This window comes from Xyrauchen texanus, chromosome 8 (genome assembly GCF_025860055.1).
Source record: "Xyrauchen texanus isolate HMW12.3.18 chromosome 8, RBS_HiC_50CHRs, whole genome shotgun sequence".
NCBI classification, from domain to species: Eukaryota; Metazoa; Chordata; class Actinopteri; order Cypriniformes; family Catostomidae; genus Xyrauchen; species Xyrauchen texanus.
This window is the reverse complement of record NC_068283.1, coordinates 13,967,245-13,986,770: the sequence shown is the minus strand read 5'-3', so window position 1 is coordinate 13,986,770 and position 19,526 is coordinate 13,967,245. Positions and strand designations below refer to the sequence as shown.

The following is a 19,526-nucleotide window of genomic DNA, read 5'->3' as shown; positions in this document are numbered from 1 at the left end:
CAAACCATCTCCTTTTGTGTTCCATGGAAAAAAGCCATGCGCATTTGGAACGAAACGAGGGTCAGAAAATAATGACCAAATTTTCATTTTTGGGAGAACTATTCCTTTAAACCCATTTTTCACATTCTCTCAGCCCTTCTCAATTTCTTCCCTCATATTTTCTCTCCCTCTCCATCTGTGCAGGTCCCCAGAGTTCTACGAGGAAGTAAAGATGAAGATTCCTGCCAACCTCACCGACAACCACCACCTGCTCTTCACCATCTATCACATCAGCTGCCAGCCCAAGCAGAACACTCCCCTGGAGACGCCCGTGGGCTACACGGTAAGAGAAGGACCCCACACTCTTCTCCTCTTCCTCCCTTCCCTCTCCTGACAATCACCCTCCCGCAGCGCTCGAGAAGCACTCCAGGCTACCCAATGAAACACTCACCCTTGTGTGACCCCACCCCCTCGAGAGACACCTAAAGCATCCTTATTGCGTCAACTCCCACACACACTCCATCCCTGCTGGGAAACAGTAATAGCCTCCCCTGCTTTTGATTTTGACACTTTGAAGTTCTTGTATCACGTGATTGTAGGCCACATATAGTACGGTGATGCTTCTAAACTGCACGTGGCTGTGTGCAAATATCTTGAGGTTAATTGCAGTTCATGTTACTCTCTGCAGTGGATCCCCCTCATGCAGCATGGCCGCCTGCGCACTGGCTCCTTCAGTCTCCCTGTCTTGGTGGAGAAACCTCCACCCAGCTACTCGGTCCTCACTCCTGACGTAAGCCATTTATCCTGCTCTGGATTTAACTTCAGTTTTGTAATGGGTGTGGGAAAGTGTTGCTTTGTGGTTGTGTTTCATGTTTGTTTGCATTTTCCTTCAGAACTCTCACACTACTTCTTTACATTAGGGCTGCGTGGTTTACCGGTACTAACAAAGTATTGCAATACCAAAAAAATTTAAACGGTATGATATCATCTTGTTGCTAATTTCAGTACCATATAGTATGCTGTCATTAGTAAAATTATGTGAGATGTGATAGTTTTAACATGAAATCAATGACAATTTGAAAATAAAATAAAAACCACTGGATATGGCCAAGTGTGATCATTAAACAGCAGAAGGATGTAATTTAATGAAATAATATACAGTCACATGCACTGCACGCTACAGAATGAACAAGAGGTGCCGCTCTGCTCTGTCATCTGCTTCATGCACAGGCGCACACATGTGCACACTGACACAAACTCAACACACACTGCTGGTGCTTCATTTTTATGCAGTGTGTATAGAGTATTAACGGCTGTTAACACTTAAATGAACTCCTCCGGTGCAGATCTGAGATTTCAGCTCGAGAGTCACGATGGAATTATCCTTGCATTAACAGGTCAAAATAAAAGTCCCACTTAAATAAAACCTCTGTTCAACTTGATGCGTGAAATTGAAGACAGAAAAATATAACTACTGTATAAAAATTCCAAAAGTAGCAATACTCATAATAACAATGATCTAATATTAAATGGTTGTATTATTATTATCATCTGTAAACTGTAATACTGTGAAGCTCTGTTCTGCAGCATTTTATTTTAGCAAAAATAAAATGGCAATTTTTTGTTAAAAAAATAATAATAATAATATACAAGTACATTATAGTAAAGTAATTATTATATTTTTATTTGATTTAAAGCTGTATGTATACATTTGATTAAATACCATTTGATTGTAACATTTAATTAAAACATTTAACATATGTTTAAAGCATAAACAAATTTAAATGGAAAATGCATAATATTTATTTGTGAGACTTTATGCAGATCTTTTAATAAAGTCTTTTCTGTGTAATTTCATAAAAAATCTGAGGCTTTTTATTTGTTGATTATAGTATAAATACTGTGGTACCAGGGCTGGTATCGTACCAAAGCCAAAGTTTGGAATCGGAGCAACCCTACTGTACATATTTACCTGCCATCTTTGGTCTAAGGAACATTTGTTATTTATATTGGGCCGATATGTTGTTATCGCCCTTGTTACCACCCATAAACGTCAACCTGGAGATGAAATGTAGATTAGCTTGAATTTAAATGCATCAAAATGTTAGCCAGAAAAATAATGGACATCAAGCAAAATTTGTATCCATCAATTCATCCTTTTTCAACCTATTTTACTGAGCTAGTGTCCTGACTCTCTGCTTATTCATGTAGGAATTATAAGTCAAGCTAACACCCCCTCTCCAATTTCTGCCAGCAATTCAGTTTGGCCTACTGTGCAAATGTCACATTATGTAATTAATATTCTTGAGCCAAGTCTTCGATACAGTAGGATTTGTAAATTGACACTTGGATGCTGTCTGGCTGAACTTGGGAAACTCACAGGCACAACAGGGAAACAAACTGCCAAAGCACTAGTACTGCTGCAGCTAATAGAAAATCATTAAGATTAGGGCTGGATATTGAGACAGATTTCCTGATATGATTCAAATTTCATTGACAAGCTCTAGATTTGATTCGATTCTTATTCTTTTGATGGTCTCATGTCCATTTTGCCTATGTAGGAAAGAAGTTATCTCTCAGCTTATGCTGCAAACCTTCTAACTTATTACATTCCGAAAATGTCATTAAAAACATTAACAGCAGTGCTCAAACTATTCAGTTCAGTTACTATTTATTCAACATATATAAAAATCAGCACAATCAAAACTGAAGTTAGTTTAAAAGTAAAAGTAAAAGTAAAAGATCAATCTTGGGATTTTAAGAATCAGTATTAATCGGAAAACCTATATTTTTTTTTGACCTAGACTAACTCTAGAGCCATGTTGTGCTTTGGGTTGAAGGATACATGTGATTATCACGTTATTTATTAAAGTGGTCATGACATGCCTTTTTTATTATTTTAATATGTTCCTTAAGGTCAGTGTTTTGTGCAAAAAACAGTAACATGTGTAAAACATGATCATTTGATCCTCTGTCAGAAAAGCTTTGTTTTGGTGCTGCTTCTCCTTTAAGACTTGACTGTGAACCCACTGTTATGATTGGCTGTCTGTTCTTGGCTGACCTGCTCTCTCATTGCCATCTCACTGCTCACTGCAATGTGACATCACAATGTGGAGGAATAGAGAACAAGTTGTTTTGTCAGCTTTGTTTTAACAAATACTCTTTTTGCAGTGAGGAGAAAGTTTTGAGTTCTGAAACTTACAGACTGTTTTTTTTTTTTCTTCTTTTGTGTTTTTTTTTTCTACAGGACATTGAACTGAAACATAAAAATTATTTATTCCGCAAGTCATGACAACTTGAATAATTATGCAAACTTGTTTATTAATTAGGGAATATTTTAATGTTGTTTCATTTAATTTTTACTGTGGTATTGAAATTGGTAACTAGAATTGTCAACTTTCACTGGTATTGGTATCAACAAATGATTTTGGTGTCACGATAACGCAGAGTGTTTGTGTTGGCATGAAAATGCATGAAGTGTGGATATGATGTGGTCTGTGTATTTCAGGTTCAGTTACCAGGGATGAAATGGGTGGACAATCACAAAGGAGTCTTTAATGTAGAAGTTAAAGCAGCCTCCTCAGTTCACACTCAGGTAATGCTTGTGTACACTGTGAAACGTTCACCAACTCACAACTAGGAAATAATATTCACTAGAAACACAAGGGTGGAGATTCACATTGACTGCTGGCAATATAAAATTAAGCAGCATTGTGAATTTTTTGTTTCCTTAAGATCCCTCCTTGTATCGCAACTTGAGTATGAGAGTGTTAAAGGGAAATTTCACCCAAAAATGTTAATTCTCTCATCTTTCACTCACTCTCATGGCATCCCAGATGACTTCCTTTCATCAGAAGAACACAAATTAAGATTTTTTTAAAGAATATTTCAGCTCTGTAAGTCCATACAGTGCAAGTAAATGGTGACCAGTACTTTGAATCTCAGAAAAATAATCCATAAAACTCCAGTGGTTTAATCCAAGTCTTCTGAAGTGATGTGAAAGGTGTGGGTGATAAGCAGATCAATATTGAAGTACTTTTTTACTATACAGTAAATCTCCACTTTCCCTTTCACTTACACATTCTTCTTTTGTATTTTGGCATTTCACATTCTTCCTGTATATCGCCACCTACTGGTCAGGGCTGACCAGTATCAAGGTTTGGTATTTATAGTAAAAAAGGACTTCAATATTAATCTGTTTCTCACCCACACTTACCATATCACTTCTGAAGATGTAGATTAAACCACTAAAGTCATATGGATTACTTTTATGTTCCCTTTATGTGCTTTCTGAAGCTTCAAAGTTCTGGCCACCATTCACTTGCATTGTATGGACCTTCATAGTTGAAATATTCTTCTAAAAATCTTTGTGTTCTACAGAAGAAAGTCATTCACATCTGGGATTTTGGTAACACTTTACAATAAGGTTCCATTGGTAACATTAGTTAATGCATTAGGTATCATGAACAGTATATTTTATTAGCATTTTTTCTTTTATACAATAATTAATCGTAGTTAATAAAAATACAAATGTTCATTGTTAGTTCATATTGCATTAACTAATGTTAACAAATACAACTTTTGATATATATTAGTATATTTTCAGATAACATTAACCAAGATTAATAAATGCTGTATATGTGTTGTTCATGGTTAGTTCATGTTATCTAATGTAGCTAGCTAATATTAACAATTGTAACCTTATTGTAAAGTTTTACCAGTGTTTTAGTAGCATCTCTGATTTAAAGTTGGTAAGTTTGGTTAATTTCCATGAAGCTTTTCAAATCTTTTTTAATTAATTGATTGCAATCTGATTTAAAGATGCACTCAGTAATCTTTTTCCTCATTAAAAAAAAATTGACATCTCACAATATTTGCTGTTTAAAACATTTGAATAAAATCACAAGCACTCATGTATTATGAAGAATCCAATAAAAGGCTATGAATATGCTGCCTTTTTCAACAAGGAGAGGGTCTCCTCATGGGTGCTGCCATGTTGTAATCACATGACCAGCTGAATACTAATCACTTAATCTCAGTAACAACCCTATTATTGGACACTTTTACTCATGGATTCAATTCTAAAAACTTTTGTCCAGTGGCATCAGAAACTGAAACAGTGTGTTTGAATGATTCTGCATCCGCGCCCCTAGGTGTCAGTGTAAGTCCAAGATGACATGGAAAAAAAATGTATCGAGTGCACCTTTTAATGATTTAATTTGTTTCATTTCAAAATTCACTACAAAAATGTAGGTAAATAGTTCTGTGTTATTGTGCATTGATATGTTGTGCATATACAAATGAAAATGATTAAATATCAGTCTAGTGTTCATTAAGTGTAGAACAAGGTGAAAAAGATGCCTTTACAACTTGCATTAAGCCTTTTAAATCTACTTAAAAGGGATGGCTCCTGATTGGGGAAAAATGACCATTTCAGAGTGAATTTATAAATATTGTGATTATAAATGAAATATTTAAAAGATTAAACATGCTTAGGTTTACAAACACCAAACAAGAGAGAAAAAGCATGTTGTATTATGTTATATTATTATATGTGCCTGTTTGATGTGTCTATAGGACCCACACCTGGACAGGTTCTTCACTCTTGCATATGTTCTGGAGGAGTACTCGTTCCCATTTAGACTTAAGGATGTTGTAATCACAGAGGCAAACGTGGAGGCGGAGTTGAAGGCTAGCATGTCTGCTCTGAAGGGGGCACTGTTGGACACTTGTGTGCGTTTCCTGCATCAACTGATGAGCAAGCTCATACTGCTAATCGTGCGCCCTCCTGTCATAGCAGGACAGATCGGTGAGCAACACATTGTGCTCTAAGGCCCAAAACATACTTGATGCAAATACTTGATGTACGTCATTGCATACCGAAATGTGTCATAAAATCCAGTTTTAATGGGAAATGTGTAATTTCTATGTCACTAGTGTCACCAAACGCAGTTCCAAAAATAATTATTTTCAAACAGGTTTCCTGACAACTTCCCTGTGTGCCATTGGTCAAGTATGCAGTCTTGTTCCAAACTCATGTTAATGTTCCTTTGTCAGGGCGGTTGGGATCTCTCAATCAAACAAGAGCAGTGTTTTTACAGTATAGTACCACAGTGTTTACACTTTTTGGGCAAATCAGCCTACGAATGGTGTATTGTCATCTGTCTACATTAATCTGGGATTAATAGCACAGATATTTAAAGGTTACTCTATAGACCCCATGAGTACTGACCACAGTAATGCAAGAACACATGTTTAGCATGTGCAACAGTTCTGGCCAAGCATTCACATCTGCGTTTGAGTATGTTCTCTGGCCTAAATCATCTCTCTCTTTAATCACTTTATCTCATGTCTTATTGCAACATCTTGGTTTTACTCTATTTTTATCCCTTTTATACAGTTACATGACATTTATGTTCTTGGTTGGTGCTTTCATTCCAACGTGACTAACAGCAAAGTGCAAATATTTTGTCAGGGGCAATTACCTAATCTGGCCAAGCAAACTTTTTTTATAATTTCCTTTGTTATTTTCCTTTTTAATACATTTTTCTCTCCTTCCTCCAAATGCAGTAAATCTTGGCCGTGCTGCCTTTGAAGCCATGGCCCTGCTGGTAAACCAGATCCATAAGAACTTGGAGGGGAACCAGGACCACCATGGCCGTAACAATCTGCTGGCCTCTTTCATCCACTACTGCTTCCACCTGCCCACCACAGAGCTTGTACCGCCCCCTAATGGTGAATGATAAACACATCTCTGACAATGGACATACATTTTCTTTTTTAAATTTGATTACCAGAGCTACTTTTTGTGTCACGTCTTATTTTTTGTAGTAGTCCTTTTGCTGTTCATGGATTAAAATTCCAAAGAGAATTATAGTTTTCTGGCTGGATTTGTAATTGTATTTCCTTTTTAAAGGGATAGTTCACCCATACAAGAAAAATCTCCCATCATTTACTCTCATGCTATCCCAGAGGTGTATGACTTTCTTTCTTCTGTTGAACACACACAAAGGGTTATAGAATAATATCTCAGCTCTGTAGGTCCATACAATGCAAGTAAATGGTGGCCAGAACTTTGAAGCTCCAAAAAAGCACATAAAGGCAGCTTAAAAGTAATCCATACAATTCCAGTAGTTAAATCACTAGTCTTCTGAAGTGATATGATAGGTGTGGGTGAAAAACAGATACAAATTTAAGTCAGTTTTTTACTCTAAATCTCCTTTTTACATCTGAAAGTCTGAAAATATTTAAGTCATTTTTACCATAAATCCTGACTTTCACTTCCACATTCTTTTGTTTTTTGGCTATCACCACCTTCTGGACAGGGCTGGTTAAAGGTGGAGATTTATAGTCAAAAAGGACTTAAATATTGATCGGTTTCTCATCCACGTCTATCATATCACTTCAGAAGACATTAATTTAACCACTGGAGGCTTATGGATTACTTTTATGCTGCCTTTATGTGATGTTTGGAGCTACAAAGGTCTGCTCATCATTCACTTGCATTGTATGGACCTACAAAGCTGAAATATTCTTCTAAAATATTTTTGTGTTCAGCAGAAGAAAGTCGTACACATCTCGGATAGCACGAAGGTTAGTAAATGATAGAATTTTCATTTTTGGTTGAACTTATACACATGGCAATGTTTTTTTTGGGTGAGCTATCCCTTTAAGTCTATAAAATGCCCTCTTTGTACCTTAGAGAGTTATTTGAAGCATTACTAAAACTGTAAATGTTACTTAACCTTTAAGTTGCATAACCTTTTTACACTCACTGTCATTTGGCCTCAAGAGGAGTTTTCTCAAGAGCAGCTTGTTTGCGGTCATACACTCCATGATACCCTCCTCTTTTTTTCAGTTGGAGCCGCACCATATGAGCTCCCCATCCATTATGCCACACTCTCTAGGGCGACGGCAAGACCCAGCAGCTTGGTCTTGGCTCGCTCCAAAAGCATTAGTAATTCCAACCCTGACCTGGCCTCCACACCAGCCACCCCTGATGAGGAGGTGCAGAGTATCCTCGGCAGCAAGGTATGCTGTTCCTCTGGCTTCTGACTGGATGTTCAAGTTTACCTCAGTGTGACTTCTATGTCATGTGTTTTTCTTGTCTTGATTGGTAGCTACCAGTACAATAATAGTTCACCCAAAAAAGAAAATTCTCTCATTATTTACTCACCATCATGCTGTTATGTCTTATGTTGAATCACTTACAATTTTTTTTTTATGCTGCCTTTATATGCTTTTTGGAGCTTCAAAGATTTGGTCACCATTCACTTGCATTGTATGGACTTTCATAGCTGAAATATTCTTCTAAAAATCTTAATTGGTGTTCAGTTGAAGAAAGTAAGTCATACACATCTTTGATGGCATGAGGTGACAAATTATGAGAATTTTCATTTTTGGAGGAACTATCCCTTTAACTGTATGCCTCTGTCTTACACAAAATTATCGAATGGCCTCAAAAGAATTAAAAAGCAAGTTGGTCTACTGTATTGATACTTCTATATTGCTTTTTTTGTGCATTTTGCAGCTTGTAGTCACCATAATATGAATATATCTGTGAAGATTCTTCATAATTTCTCCTTTTGTGTTCCAAGGAAGAAAGTTTACTTCATTTTTTAGCAAATTATCCCTTTAAAGAAGTACTTGCAGGGATTTTTGTGGTTGTTTTTCTTTACACAGCTTGTTGGTTTTGTCATGTGTTTTTTTCTCTTCTTCTGATGAAAATCTAAAGCTCTCTTTGTGCTGTGTGATGGAGCTGCAGGCTCAGAGATTCAGTGTTTGCATGTGTTGAGATGTTTCCTGTGCCAGCTGTTGATTGCACAGCTAATGATTTGGGTTTTGCTGTGGTGCTGCTTTACTTCTCCCCACCCCTCCTTTACTGTGTCCCTGACTTTTCCTTTCACTCCTTCTTAAATTAATTCCTTGTTCCTGCACTTCCTCCCCTGCCGTTTTGTTATGTGGCGTGTGTTTGTATCGTTGGTGGATGAGCAGGGAATAGACCGCTCGCATTCCTGGGTAAACTCTGCTTATGCTCCGGGGGGCTCCAGGGCCGTGCTCCGTCGGAACCCCAACTCCAACTGTGAGCTCAAACAGGTGCCAATCAAACCCTACACCGAAAATAACCTGTTACTCTCAGACCCTCACCCCACGCCCTAACATAACTGGTTACAGGGTTCCCACAGTTTCCCAACTTCATGGCAATCTCTGTTGTGAATACAAACTTTTCATTTAAAGCATAAATTCTGGTCTAAAATATTTAATTAGCTAGATATTGCTCTTTGTGATGGCTTTTCTAGAGTAAAACATCAGTCTGACCTTTGGAGACATTTGTACCTTAAGTATAATCGATTAAATGTATTAATTAAACACACACAAATGGAAATTTACACTCAAAAACTCTATGAAACAATTTTATATCCACATATCCAATGTAATAATCAACAACTGGAAAGGTCATGATATTCTTTGGTCATAAAGTGTAGGAACCCTGTTGTTACTGTCTCAGGCCCCATTTCCCAACATTACTTGTTACGGTCTCAAACCTTAAACCCAACTTAACATTTTACTTTCTCAATCCCTGCACCCTAACATGACCTGTTACTGTCTCAAATATGCCCTTATAATACCTATTTTTGTCTCAAACCTTATAACCATGAATTCCTTTTGGAACTTTATGTCCTAACATTAATATTAAATGTCGCATTTATTTAGCCTCAAACCTTAAAGGGATAGTTCACCCAAAAATTATAATTCTCTCATCATTTGCTCACCCTCTTGCCTTTCCTATCTTGTGTATGACTTTCTTTCTGCTGAACACAAATGAAGATTTTTAGAAGATTATCTCAATTCTGTATGCCCATACAATGCAAGTGAGTCTCCAAAAAAGCACATAAAGGAAACATAAAAGTAATCCATAAGACTCCAGTGTTTAAATCCATATCTTCTTAAGTGATATTATAGGTGTGGGAGAAAAACAGATAAAAATGGAAGTCCTTTTTTTACTCTAAATCTCCCCTTTCACTGTTACATCTGCACATGTGGTGCCTGTTTAGTTTCACTTTCACATCTGAAAGTGAAAGTGGAGATTTAGAATAAAAAAGGACTTCAATATTGTTCTATTTCTCACCCACACCTATTTTATTGCTTCTGACGATATGGAATTAATGTTTACTTCAGAAGACATTAATTTAACCACTGGAGGCTTATGGATTACTTTTATGCTGCCTTTTATGTGATTTGTTTTTTTTTGGAGCTACAAAGGTCTGCTCAACATTCACTTATTTTGTACGGACCTACAGAGTTGAGATATTGTTCTAAAAATATTCATTTGTGTTCAGCAGAAGAAAGAAAGTTATACACATCTTGGATGGCATGAGAGTAAATGATGAGAGAATTTTCATTTTTTGGGGGAACTATCCCTTTAAACCCAACATTGTTTTCTACTTGTCTCAAACCTGCACCATAACATTACTTTTAACTGTCTCAAATCTCAAACCCTACACACTAATTGTCTCAAAATGTACATGCTACAAAGTCCGAATATCCCATTCCTACACTCTCATATCATCACTAACTGTCTCACTAGTATGATTTTCCTCATCCTACACAATAATCCTGTGCCAGCTTCTCTGCTGCTCTCAGGTTGGCTCTGTTTGTACATGCGTGTCCATGTCTGGGAGTGTGTGAGCATTTATATGGAAGGTTTTGTGTGTCGATGCCTCCTTTCCATCAATCACCTCTCTCTTTCCTTTTCCTGCTGTGCTTCTCCTGCCTGCCAGTCAGAAAAAATGTAGAAAACTAGTTACCATTAATACCAACAACAATACCTGCCTCTCACAGTGATGGAAATATAAAACCCAGGTTACATACAATTAGTGTTTCAGCTAACCCTTAAATGCAGACCTCATTCCACCTCCTTTACCTCATACATTTTTTGGAGTCATGCCCCTACTTCTCTAGAATTTCTCTAATGAATCTTCTAACAAACAAAAAGAACAACAACTTTTTTTCTTATTGTTTAATTACAAAAAGTGTATAGGGGCCTTTAGTGACTCGAGATATGGATTAGTGTCACAACATATCTATTTCCACTTCAATAAATCCTATTTATATGATAATTTCATGTTTAAGTTTACTAGAAGCAACATGGAAGTAAACTATAGCAAGTACTGTATCTCCATTGCCTTCATTATTGCTTCCATTGTTTTAACCGGTGCTAAAACAGTCATGTCCCACTCACTGAGATTTTGTGTTAGTCTCTGGGCATCACCTGATTATTTTGAGGAGGTTTGGCAAAAATTTTGTGTGAACAAAATAACTTCAAATTACCATCTCGGATGTCTATAGCACCAAGGCGGTTCGGTTATGGCATTCCTTTTTTCGCATTTGTGTATTTAAAATATATCCACGCAAATTATGCAGTTTTTGGACAGATTTATTTTCCTCTTGTTGTGACCTGTAGAACAAGCGCAAGTGAAGTAATCTGATCCACAACTAGTTGTCAGACCCAATGGGTCGAGAACTAATGGACAAGTCAGTGCAACTCCAACAACAGCTGATCAGTTCTTAAAAGGACCTGGTTTTGTGCATCAAGTAGGCATTGTTTCATCCCTCTTTCCTCATTTTCTCTGATCTTCCTTTCCATCCATCATCATCACCAACATCACCACCATTCTCCTGTGTTCAACTGCTGGTCTGCAGACCGTTGAGCGTGGATGTAATCGCATGTCTGCATTCATCGAGACTGCCTCCTTTCTCTGCCCTCCCTCAAGGCAGATCGCTAAGAAGGTAGAGCACATACTATCTCATTTACTCACTCGTTCACTTTCCTTTTCATTCCATCATTCTTTCACTCACCCAATCCTTCAGTCACTTTGTCTTGTTCACAGATTATTACCATTTCAGTTTTCTGCCTTTATTGTGTGAACAGAATGTGTGCATAACAGGTTGTCCACTAAACTTGAGTGTGTGTGAGTGTGCATTCATGTGTCTGGTTCAATATATCTTCATGCTTTTAAAAATGCTCTCCATGCTTAGTTACTTCATGAAGAGTTGGCTCTCCAGTGGGTGGTGAGCACCAGTACCGTGAGGGAGGCATCTCTGCAGCAGGCATGGTTCTTTTTTCAACTCATGGTCAGTCCAACCTCCAACCAAGCAGTCATCTGCACTGACAGTTTAAAATATTTATTATTATTTATTTTTTTTAAACCAAAGCTTATGATGATATCTCTCATTCCTCTGGTGTGATAACAGGTGAAGAGCATGGCCCATCATCTTTTCCTGTCTTCACGTCTGGACATGCCCAGACGCCAGCGCTTTCCAGATCGCTTTGTGGATGACATTGCTGCCTTAGTGTGTGCCATCAGCGTAGACATAGCCAGCCGATATCACAAAGTAAGGTCTGGTCTTATTGTGGGTTCTGCTCTGTTTTTTTTACTGTTTACTGTTGTTGTTATTCATTGGAGAGCATGCTTATCTCTGTCTGGTCTTGTATCTGTGTGTGTTTCAGGATGTTGAGCTAGTGGAGAGGTTAAACAGCAGTCTGGCCTTTTTCTTCAATGACCTGCTTTCTCTCATGGACAGAGGCTTTGTTTTCAACCTTATCCGCTCCTATTATAAACAGGTGCATGCACATAAACAAGCATAGGGATGGGAATCAGAAGAATCTCAATGGTTTTGGCTCCTCTTAATGGTCCTGGTTTCTTAACAATTATTTAAGTACTTGAACAATAATTGGTCCTTATACACATAACAAATATACTAAACAAAAGCAATACTGCGTTTTTGGATCCTATTTGATTGTTTTTGTTTTTAATTAAAATTAGGGCTGTCAATTGATTAAAAATATTTTTTAAAAATCAATTAAATGATGTGCTGATCAATTAATCGCATATGTCAGTATTTGCAGAGAAAGGCCCCCAAATAAAAATAATTCAATAAATAATCATAAAATCATTATAAATTATTAAATTTAAATGATTTTAAATGTAATATATAATAATTCAAATAATTCAGATAATTCAAATGCATTACATTATTGTGGAAGATGAGTAAAGCATTAAGACAATACAAAAAGTGGCTTTAGAAGTCAATATATTATTTTCATATCATTGAATATAAGCCTATCATTAGCCAATAATCCACAGCAATCCATTTTGCAAGTGAATTCATCAATCTTAAAAGTACTTTTCTAAGGACGTGTCCATGTACACATGCTTCAGTCAGATGCTTTGGTTGTGTTGTGACATAAACACAAAATTTGAAACTTAAGGTGGTTTGTTGGTTGTACAACTAAGCATTGCCAGTTCAGCTGGAGTTGCTCTTATTGCCCCCTGCAGACCAAGACTCGTAAAAACATATAGGTGAATATTCCTTACTATGGTCCGTTGACATGACTAATTATGTAATTTTTTCAAACACGTTATTTTTTAGATATGTTTTTAATTGCGTTTAACTAACACATTGAATTGTCAGCCCTAATTAAAATATAATATATTATGACAAAACTGTATGTATGTCTTCAACTGCATTTTTAAAGTTAACAACCAATAATCACCCCCCAAAAAAAATTCAGCCTTCTGACATACATATAGTTGTCACTGCAGTTTACATTAAAGAAATTAACATACTTCAGTTTTTAAGGGATAATTCACCCAAACATTTTTATTCTCTCATCATTTACTCACCCTTATGCCATCCCAGATGTGTATGACTTTTTCTTCTGCAGAACACAAACGAAGATTTTTAAAAGAATATTTCAGCTCTGTATGTTCATACAATGCAAGTGAATGATGACTAGAACTTTGAATCTCCAAAAATCACATAAAGTAAAAATAAAAGTAATCCAAACAACTCCAGTGGTTAAATCCATGTATATAAATGGTGTGGGTCAGAAACAGATTAACATGTAAATTTTTCTGTAAATCTCCACTTTCACTTTTATATCTGAAAGTCACATTTGGTACCTGTTTATTTTCACTTTCACATGTGAAAATTAAAGTACAAGTGGAGATTTATAGTTTTGGTCACCATTCATTTGCATTGTATGGATCTACAGAGCTGAAATATTCTTCTAAAAATCTTTGTTTGTGTTTAGCAGAAGAAAGTCATACACATCTGGGATGGCATGTGGGTGAGTAAATGATGAGAGAACTTTAATTTTTGGGTGAACTATCCCTTAAAAGCTGAAGTATGTAAAAAAAAAATCATGTAAACTGCAGTGACAACTATATGTATGTCAGAAGGCTGAATTAAAAAAAAAAAAAAATGAACATCAAGGAAACCGACTGTCATGAAAATCATTCAGTTCCAGTTTATTTTAAAAACAGGAACCAGTTCTCGCCCTCAACCCTACACAAGCATGCATCTCTTGTGTTTTCCTACAGACAGTGTTTTTTTTAGTGTGACACATTCAAATAACTGTTCGGTGCATTTGTATGTATTCAGATTAATAATAAACTGCACACAGCGCAGAACCCCAGCTCTCTGACAGCACTGAGGATGGACTTCATCCGAATCGTCTGCAGTCACGAACACTACATCACCCTGAATCTGCCCTGTGCCACTCTCAGTCCCCCTGCGTCCCCATCACCCTCCACAAACTCGCAGGTACACACACACATGCTCACATACATGTGGCACATTTGTTATACAAGCTCAGTGCTTTCTGTTACTCAGAAATTGTCTGGATTCAAGATAAGCTCTATCGACAGCAATTGTGACTTCATGTTTATAACCACAGAAAAATATTTCGACTTGTCACTCAGTTTAAAAAAACTGAAATAAAATATAATTGTTACAGTAAGGCACTTACAGTATTGTTACAGTAAGGCACTTACAATGTACACAATATACATTTAAATTCACTGTTTCAAAAGTATACCCACAAGACTTTAAATATGTTGACTATCACATTTCATCACAAGTCTTGATAATGTTGCACACTTGTGGGTGTTACATCCAGTCTTCAAAGTCAACTTCATTGTCATGTTAAGGCAGTAACTTTCATGTGATATGTGCAAAGATACCAGAAACTGACTGTATTCCTTGAGCAAATTCCACTCACAGAAAAGTATTCCCACCTAACGCTGGTCCTATTTACTTCCATTTTATGAGTGTTACTGTAAATAAACAAGAAAAAGGTACCGCACACTGCTGCTGCATGCGAAAACACAATTTAATCAGTACAACGTTTCAGTCATGCGAATTTTGTCAGGTATTTAAAAGCCAAGAGTGAATCACATGCAAATTTAAAATATAGAGGGCCAATCAAGAACAGTTACAAACAGTCATGGCCAATGACGATCAAAAAAAGAGTGACAACATAATCTTTATACCATAGAAAGCCAAACTGAGAGGAATACACCTACTAGTGGTCTTTCCAAAAAACACTAAATTGAAAATAGCATGTTGAGTAGACATCAGGGAAGTCAAGCATATCACTCAAATATAAGATCTACCCAAAAGCAAACCAACAAAACAAATACTGTACACTGATCTTAATACAACAGTTCTTTATCCAGATAACAACGTATAGAATATTGAAACTTAATTTAATTGTATATTCGCAAGCAGCAGCAGTGTTTTGGATCTTTTTGTTGTTTATTTACTTTATTGTTTTTTCCTACATGCCTGCTGATAATTTATCAGGTGTGCTATTTGTTTTTTTCTTCTTTTTTGTAAGTGTGTTGCTGTAGCCATGATTTTTACTTTTTAATTTTTACTATTAAAAAAGAGTGGTAATATACCCTTTGCTAAGCTAATGAAGAGTTACATTGTAATGCATATTTATTTGAAGTGTTTAGTAAAAGAAATTGTTAAATTACACAGTAATTTGATTGAAAACTGTGAATCAGAATCAAGGCAAATTAATATTAGTCGCGTAAAAAGAGAAAAACTTCATTCAATAGCGATCACACATTTAATAACATTAGCGTAAGTGAACAGAGCTGTTTATTACGTCTTATGAAACACAAATTTTGATCCTGTGAACTGTTAATTTACTATAGCTTTTACTATGATGACTGATTTAATTTATTTTGGAGCAAATGTAGGTGTCGCTGCAGATATGTTGATTTGTGAATGTGTGTTGACACGGTTTAATCCATAACATACCCTTCTCCAGATTTATTTTAAGGTTAATCAATTTTTTTTTATTAAAACACTGCGTTTCTTCTCTGGGTAAATCATGTCACTACTACAAATGACCCAACAACAATGTTCTTGACATTTTTGTGATAATTTTCCAGCTTAAAAGTACTCAAACACACATTCCTTCCATAGGCTGTCATTGGAAAATAGCAAACGCATGTCAGTGTAATGGCGGCAGGGCAACAGATGCTAAGACAGGATTGATCAGAAGCACTTTTAAGGTGGGGCTTAGCGAAGGCTCAATTGACATAATGCCACAAATTCTGTCAATAGAGCTTAACTTGTATTGAACCTGGAATGCCCTTTTAATTCTTCAATTCACATCTCTTGCTTTTGACTGCTCTTGAAAGATAAATTAATCAATAATTAAATGTTTGCTTTTTCAGTCTCGAGAGCAAGAAGTGCAAGTGGTTTGCGAGAGTGCGCTATTGAACATGTTTATATACATTGTACACAAAATCCTGACATGTATTGTTAGTGATTTTGAGTTTCTTGATAGGTATGTAACAGTGCGTTGACGTTTATTTCATTGTAATGCTGGGAACTGACAGTAGAGTTCAAATCCTGTTATGCTGCTGCCTGTCTGCCACTATTCAGTTGTGACAACTCTTGGAAAAACTTGGCATGTTAAAGGAATGTTCCAGGTTCATTATAAGTTAAGCTCAGTTGACAGCATTTGTGGCATATTTTGATTTCCTCAAAAAAGTATTTCGACTCATCACTCCTTTTCTTTAAAACAAGCAAAAATCGAGGTTAAAGTGAGGCACTTACAATGGAAGTGAATGGGGCCAATTTTTGGAGGGTTTAAAGGCAGAAATGTGAAGCTTATAATTTTATAAAAGGATTCACATTAATTCTCTGTTAAAACTTTTGTATTATTTGAGCTGTAAAGTTTAAATTGTAATTTTTGCATTTGTTGACATTACATTGTCATGGTAATGAAGTTGTAAAATTGGCTATAACTTTATACAGAAAGTTTTTTTTTTTTTTCCCACACTTAAATCATGTTCTCACGCATATAGTTTATGTCTTTTAGTTTTGAAACCGTGACTATTTTAACATTTTAAAAGTGGCCCCCATTTACTTCCATTGTAAGTGCCTCACTGTAATTCAAATTTTTGCTTTTTGTTTAAAGAAAATGAGGGACGAGTCCAAATAATGTTTGTGGAAATCAAAATTATGCCACAAATAATGTTGATTGAGCGTAACTTAACTTTGTTATATGAGGTAACCTCCGCGTGGTAGCTATAATGTGGTTCTTGGTAGGGGGCGTAGTGAGTTGGGCTGGATGCCCCAGAGAATAGGGTGCGGCTCCACACGCGCTTTGTTTTCGCTGTAACGTGCTCAACAAGCCACATTATAATATGCACGGATTGACGGCCTCAGAAATGGAGGCAACTGAGATTCATCCTCCACCACCCAAATTGAGGCGAGTCACTACGCCACCATGAGGACTTGGAGCACATTGGGGATTCCAAATTGGGGAGAAAATAATAAAAAATAAAAATCTCCTCTTTTACTGTGGAGATGATACTATGTCAGCTGTGCATTTAGATATGTTACGATTGCTTAAGGCTTTTCAAGCATCTGTTTTGCCGCTGTCAAACATGAAGGACAGCGTTGGGATTCCCTCATATTTCATATTCGTTTTTTGGCGGAAATTATACAAAATTGCAAGCTACCGCAAAAAATGCAGAGATTGGTTTGCAAGAATGCTTGAGATCACAAAATCCTGAAGGGACTGATAGAACATGTAGGACATGCTGCACAATTAGACATTACAAACAATTCCCATGTAGCAGATTTAGACAGGTGGAGCTGGGGTGGAAGTTAGATTCAGAGAAAAAAACTTGCTGCATGCTGCAGTGAAAACAGCTTAATTGCATTCTGAGCAAATTTAAATCTTAAGCAAATAAAGTGTACTTGATTCGATCGGTTTTCTCAATTATATATTAAATGACCTATTAGCTTACACCATGTGAATGAGCTAACAAGCTAACAGACAATCAGTTCAAAGAACCTATCGGCTTGAGTAGAGTTTTTATGGTTGTTATATCAAACTGGATGCTCCCGAAGAGGTTTCTGTTAAGGAATAATTTGCACTTTCTCTCTGTTTCTCTTTTTTGGTAGAGTTCAGCATTCTCTCATGTTCTGGATCAAGGTGTGGTCAGCATGTTCGAACTGTCTGTGCTGTTCCGCCAGCAGCATTTTCTTTCCGGCCTGTTGCTGTCTGAACTGTCACTCATCCTTGAGCCAGACAGAGAGGGGTGAGACACCTTCCCTTCAGTGGTCAAGTATTTTACTAGGGGTGCACCGATGTAGATTTATTATTTATTTATTTGGCTGATACCAAAAGCTGATTTATTTGATTCTGTTATGGCTGAAAACCTGTATGATTGCAGATATTAGAATTTTTAATTTAGCTGTTCTCCATACTTGATCCATACTCCATGCATTCATTAGCACAGCAAAAATAACATGCAAATAAACACACACTATTATGTAAATATTACTTTATTAACCAATTAAGTTAAAACAATTTCTCTTCAATATTTGTATTCATAACAGTCAGTATGAAATGAATATTTGGGGTTCAGCCAAGTTCAGCTCAATTCGTGGCAAAAAAGAAAAAGTTTACAGTTACAATGGAAGTGAATGGGGCCAGTCCATAAACGTTAAAATACACGTGGTTTCAACAAATCTCTATAATCCTGGTATTGGATATAACTACACAGGAAAGGGCTAGTAAGTGATTTTATCACACTAAAGACATGCTAACATTTAAAATCTTGTAGCTTTACTTTTGAAACTGTGTATTTTAATGTTTACAGACTAGCCCCATTCACTTCCATTATAAGTTACTTAATGTAACTGCTTTACAAAACTAAAACAATAAATAATTATTAATGAATGTTACATTTACATCGCGCTCTTCTGGCACTACACTCAAATTGCTTTACATAGTGACCAGGGGACTCCTCTCAACCACCACCACAAAAGGAATAATTAAAAAAAAAAAGAATTTCTGTCCAATCCCGATTTGGTCACCAGTATATTGTGCATCCCTATAGTAGACAGATTTTTTATTATACTCATAAATACATACCCCTCATACCTCCTTCTCTCTCTCAGCGTGTTTTTCCTTCACAAGAAGGCCATCAGTGCATTGCATTCTCTGCTGTGCAGTCATGATGCGGACCCCCGCTACACAGACCATCAGGTCCGCTCTCACATCGCACAGCTCTACCTGCCACTCATCCCCATCGTCATGGAGACACTACCCCAGCTTCACGATTTCACCGGTCAGTCAGTCTATAGCCCAGCACCCACAATAGACCAGCCAGCTTATCTCTTCCTTTATTTATATAAACTGTTTATGACTTGAATAGTCTTGC

The 19,526-nt window shown here is 36.6% G+C and overlaps 1 protein-coding gene across 4 annotated transcripts in view; it reads left to right on the top strand.

Annotated features, from left to right (window-relative positions):
• The window catches only part of LOC127648025 (dedicator of cytokinesis protein 6-like), a 76,243-nt gene that overhangs the window by 37,727 nt on the left and 18,990 nt on the right, over positions 1–19,526 (top strand). For 2 of the 4 annotated variants that reach the window (XM_052132587.1, XM_052132586.1), the window contains exons 17-30: positions 184–322; positions 668–769; positions 3,488–3,574; positions 5,557–5,788; positions 6,550–6,714; positions 7,838–8,010; positions 8,974–9,075; positions 11,683–11,769; positions 12,019–12,114; positions 12,235–12,375; positions 12,491–12,604; positions 14,428–14,589; positions 18,262–18,398; positions 19,264–19,433. In XM_052132587.1, coding sequence (XP_051988547.1) covers positions 184–322; positions 668–769; positions 3,488–3,574; positions 5,557–5,788; positions 6,550–6,714; positions 7,838–8,010; positions 8,974–9,075; positions 11,683–11,769; positions 12,019–12,114; positions 12,235–12,375; positions 12,491–12,604; positions 14,428–14,589; positions 18,262–18,398; positions 19,264–19,433 — 1,907 coding nt within the window. The remainder of the gene's footprint in view (positions 1–183; positions 323–667; positions 770–3,487; positions 3,575–5,556; positions 5,789–6,549; positions 6,715–7,837; positions 8,011–8,973; positions 9,076–11,682; positions 11,770–12,018; positions 12,115–12,234; positions 12,376–12,490; positions 12,605–14,427; positions 14,590–18,261; positions 18,399–19,263; positions 19,434–19,526) is intronic. The other 2 variants (XM_052132588.1, XM_052132589.1) reach the window with 2 other exon arrangements.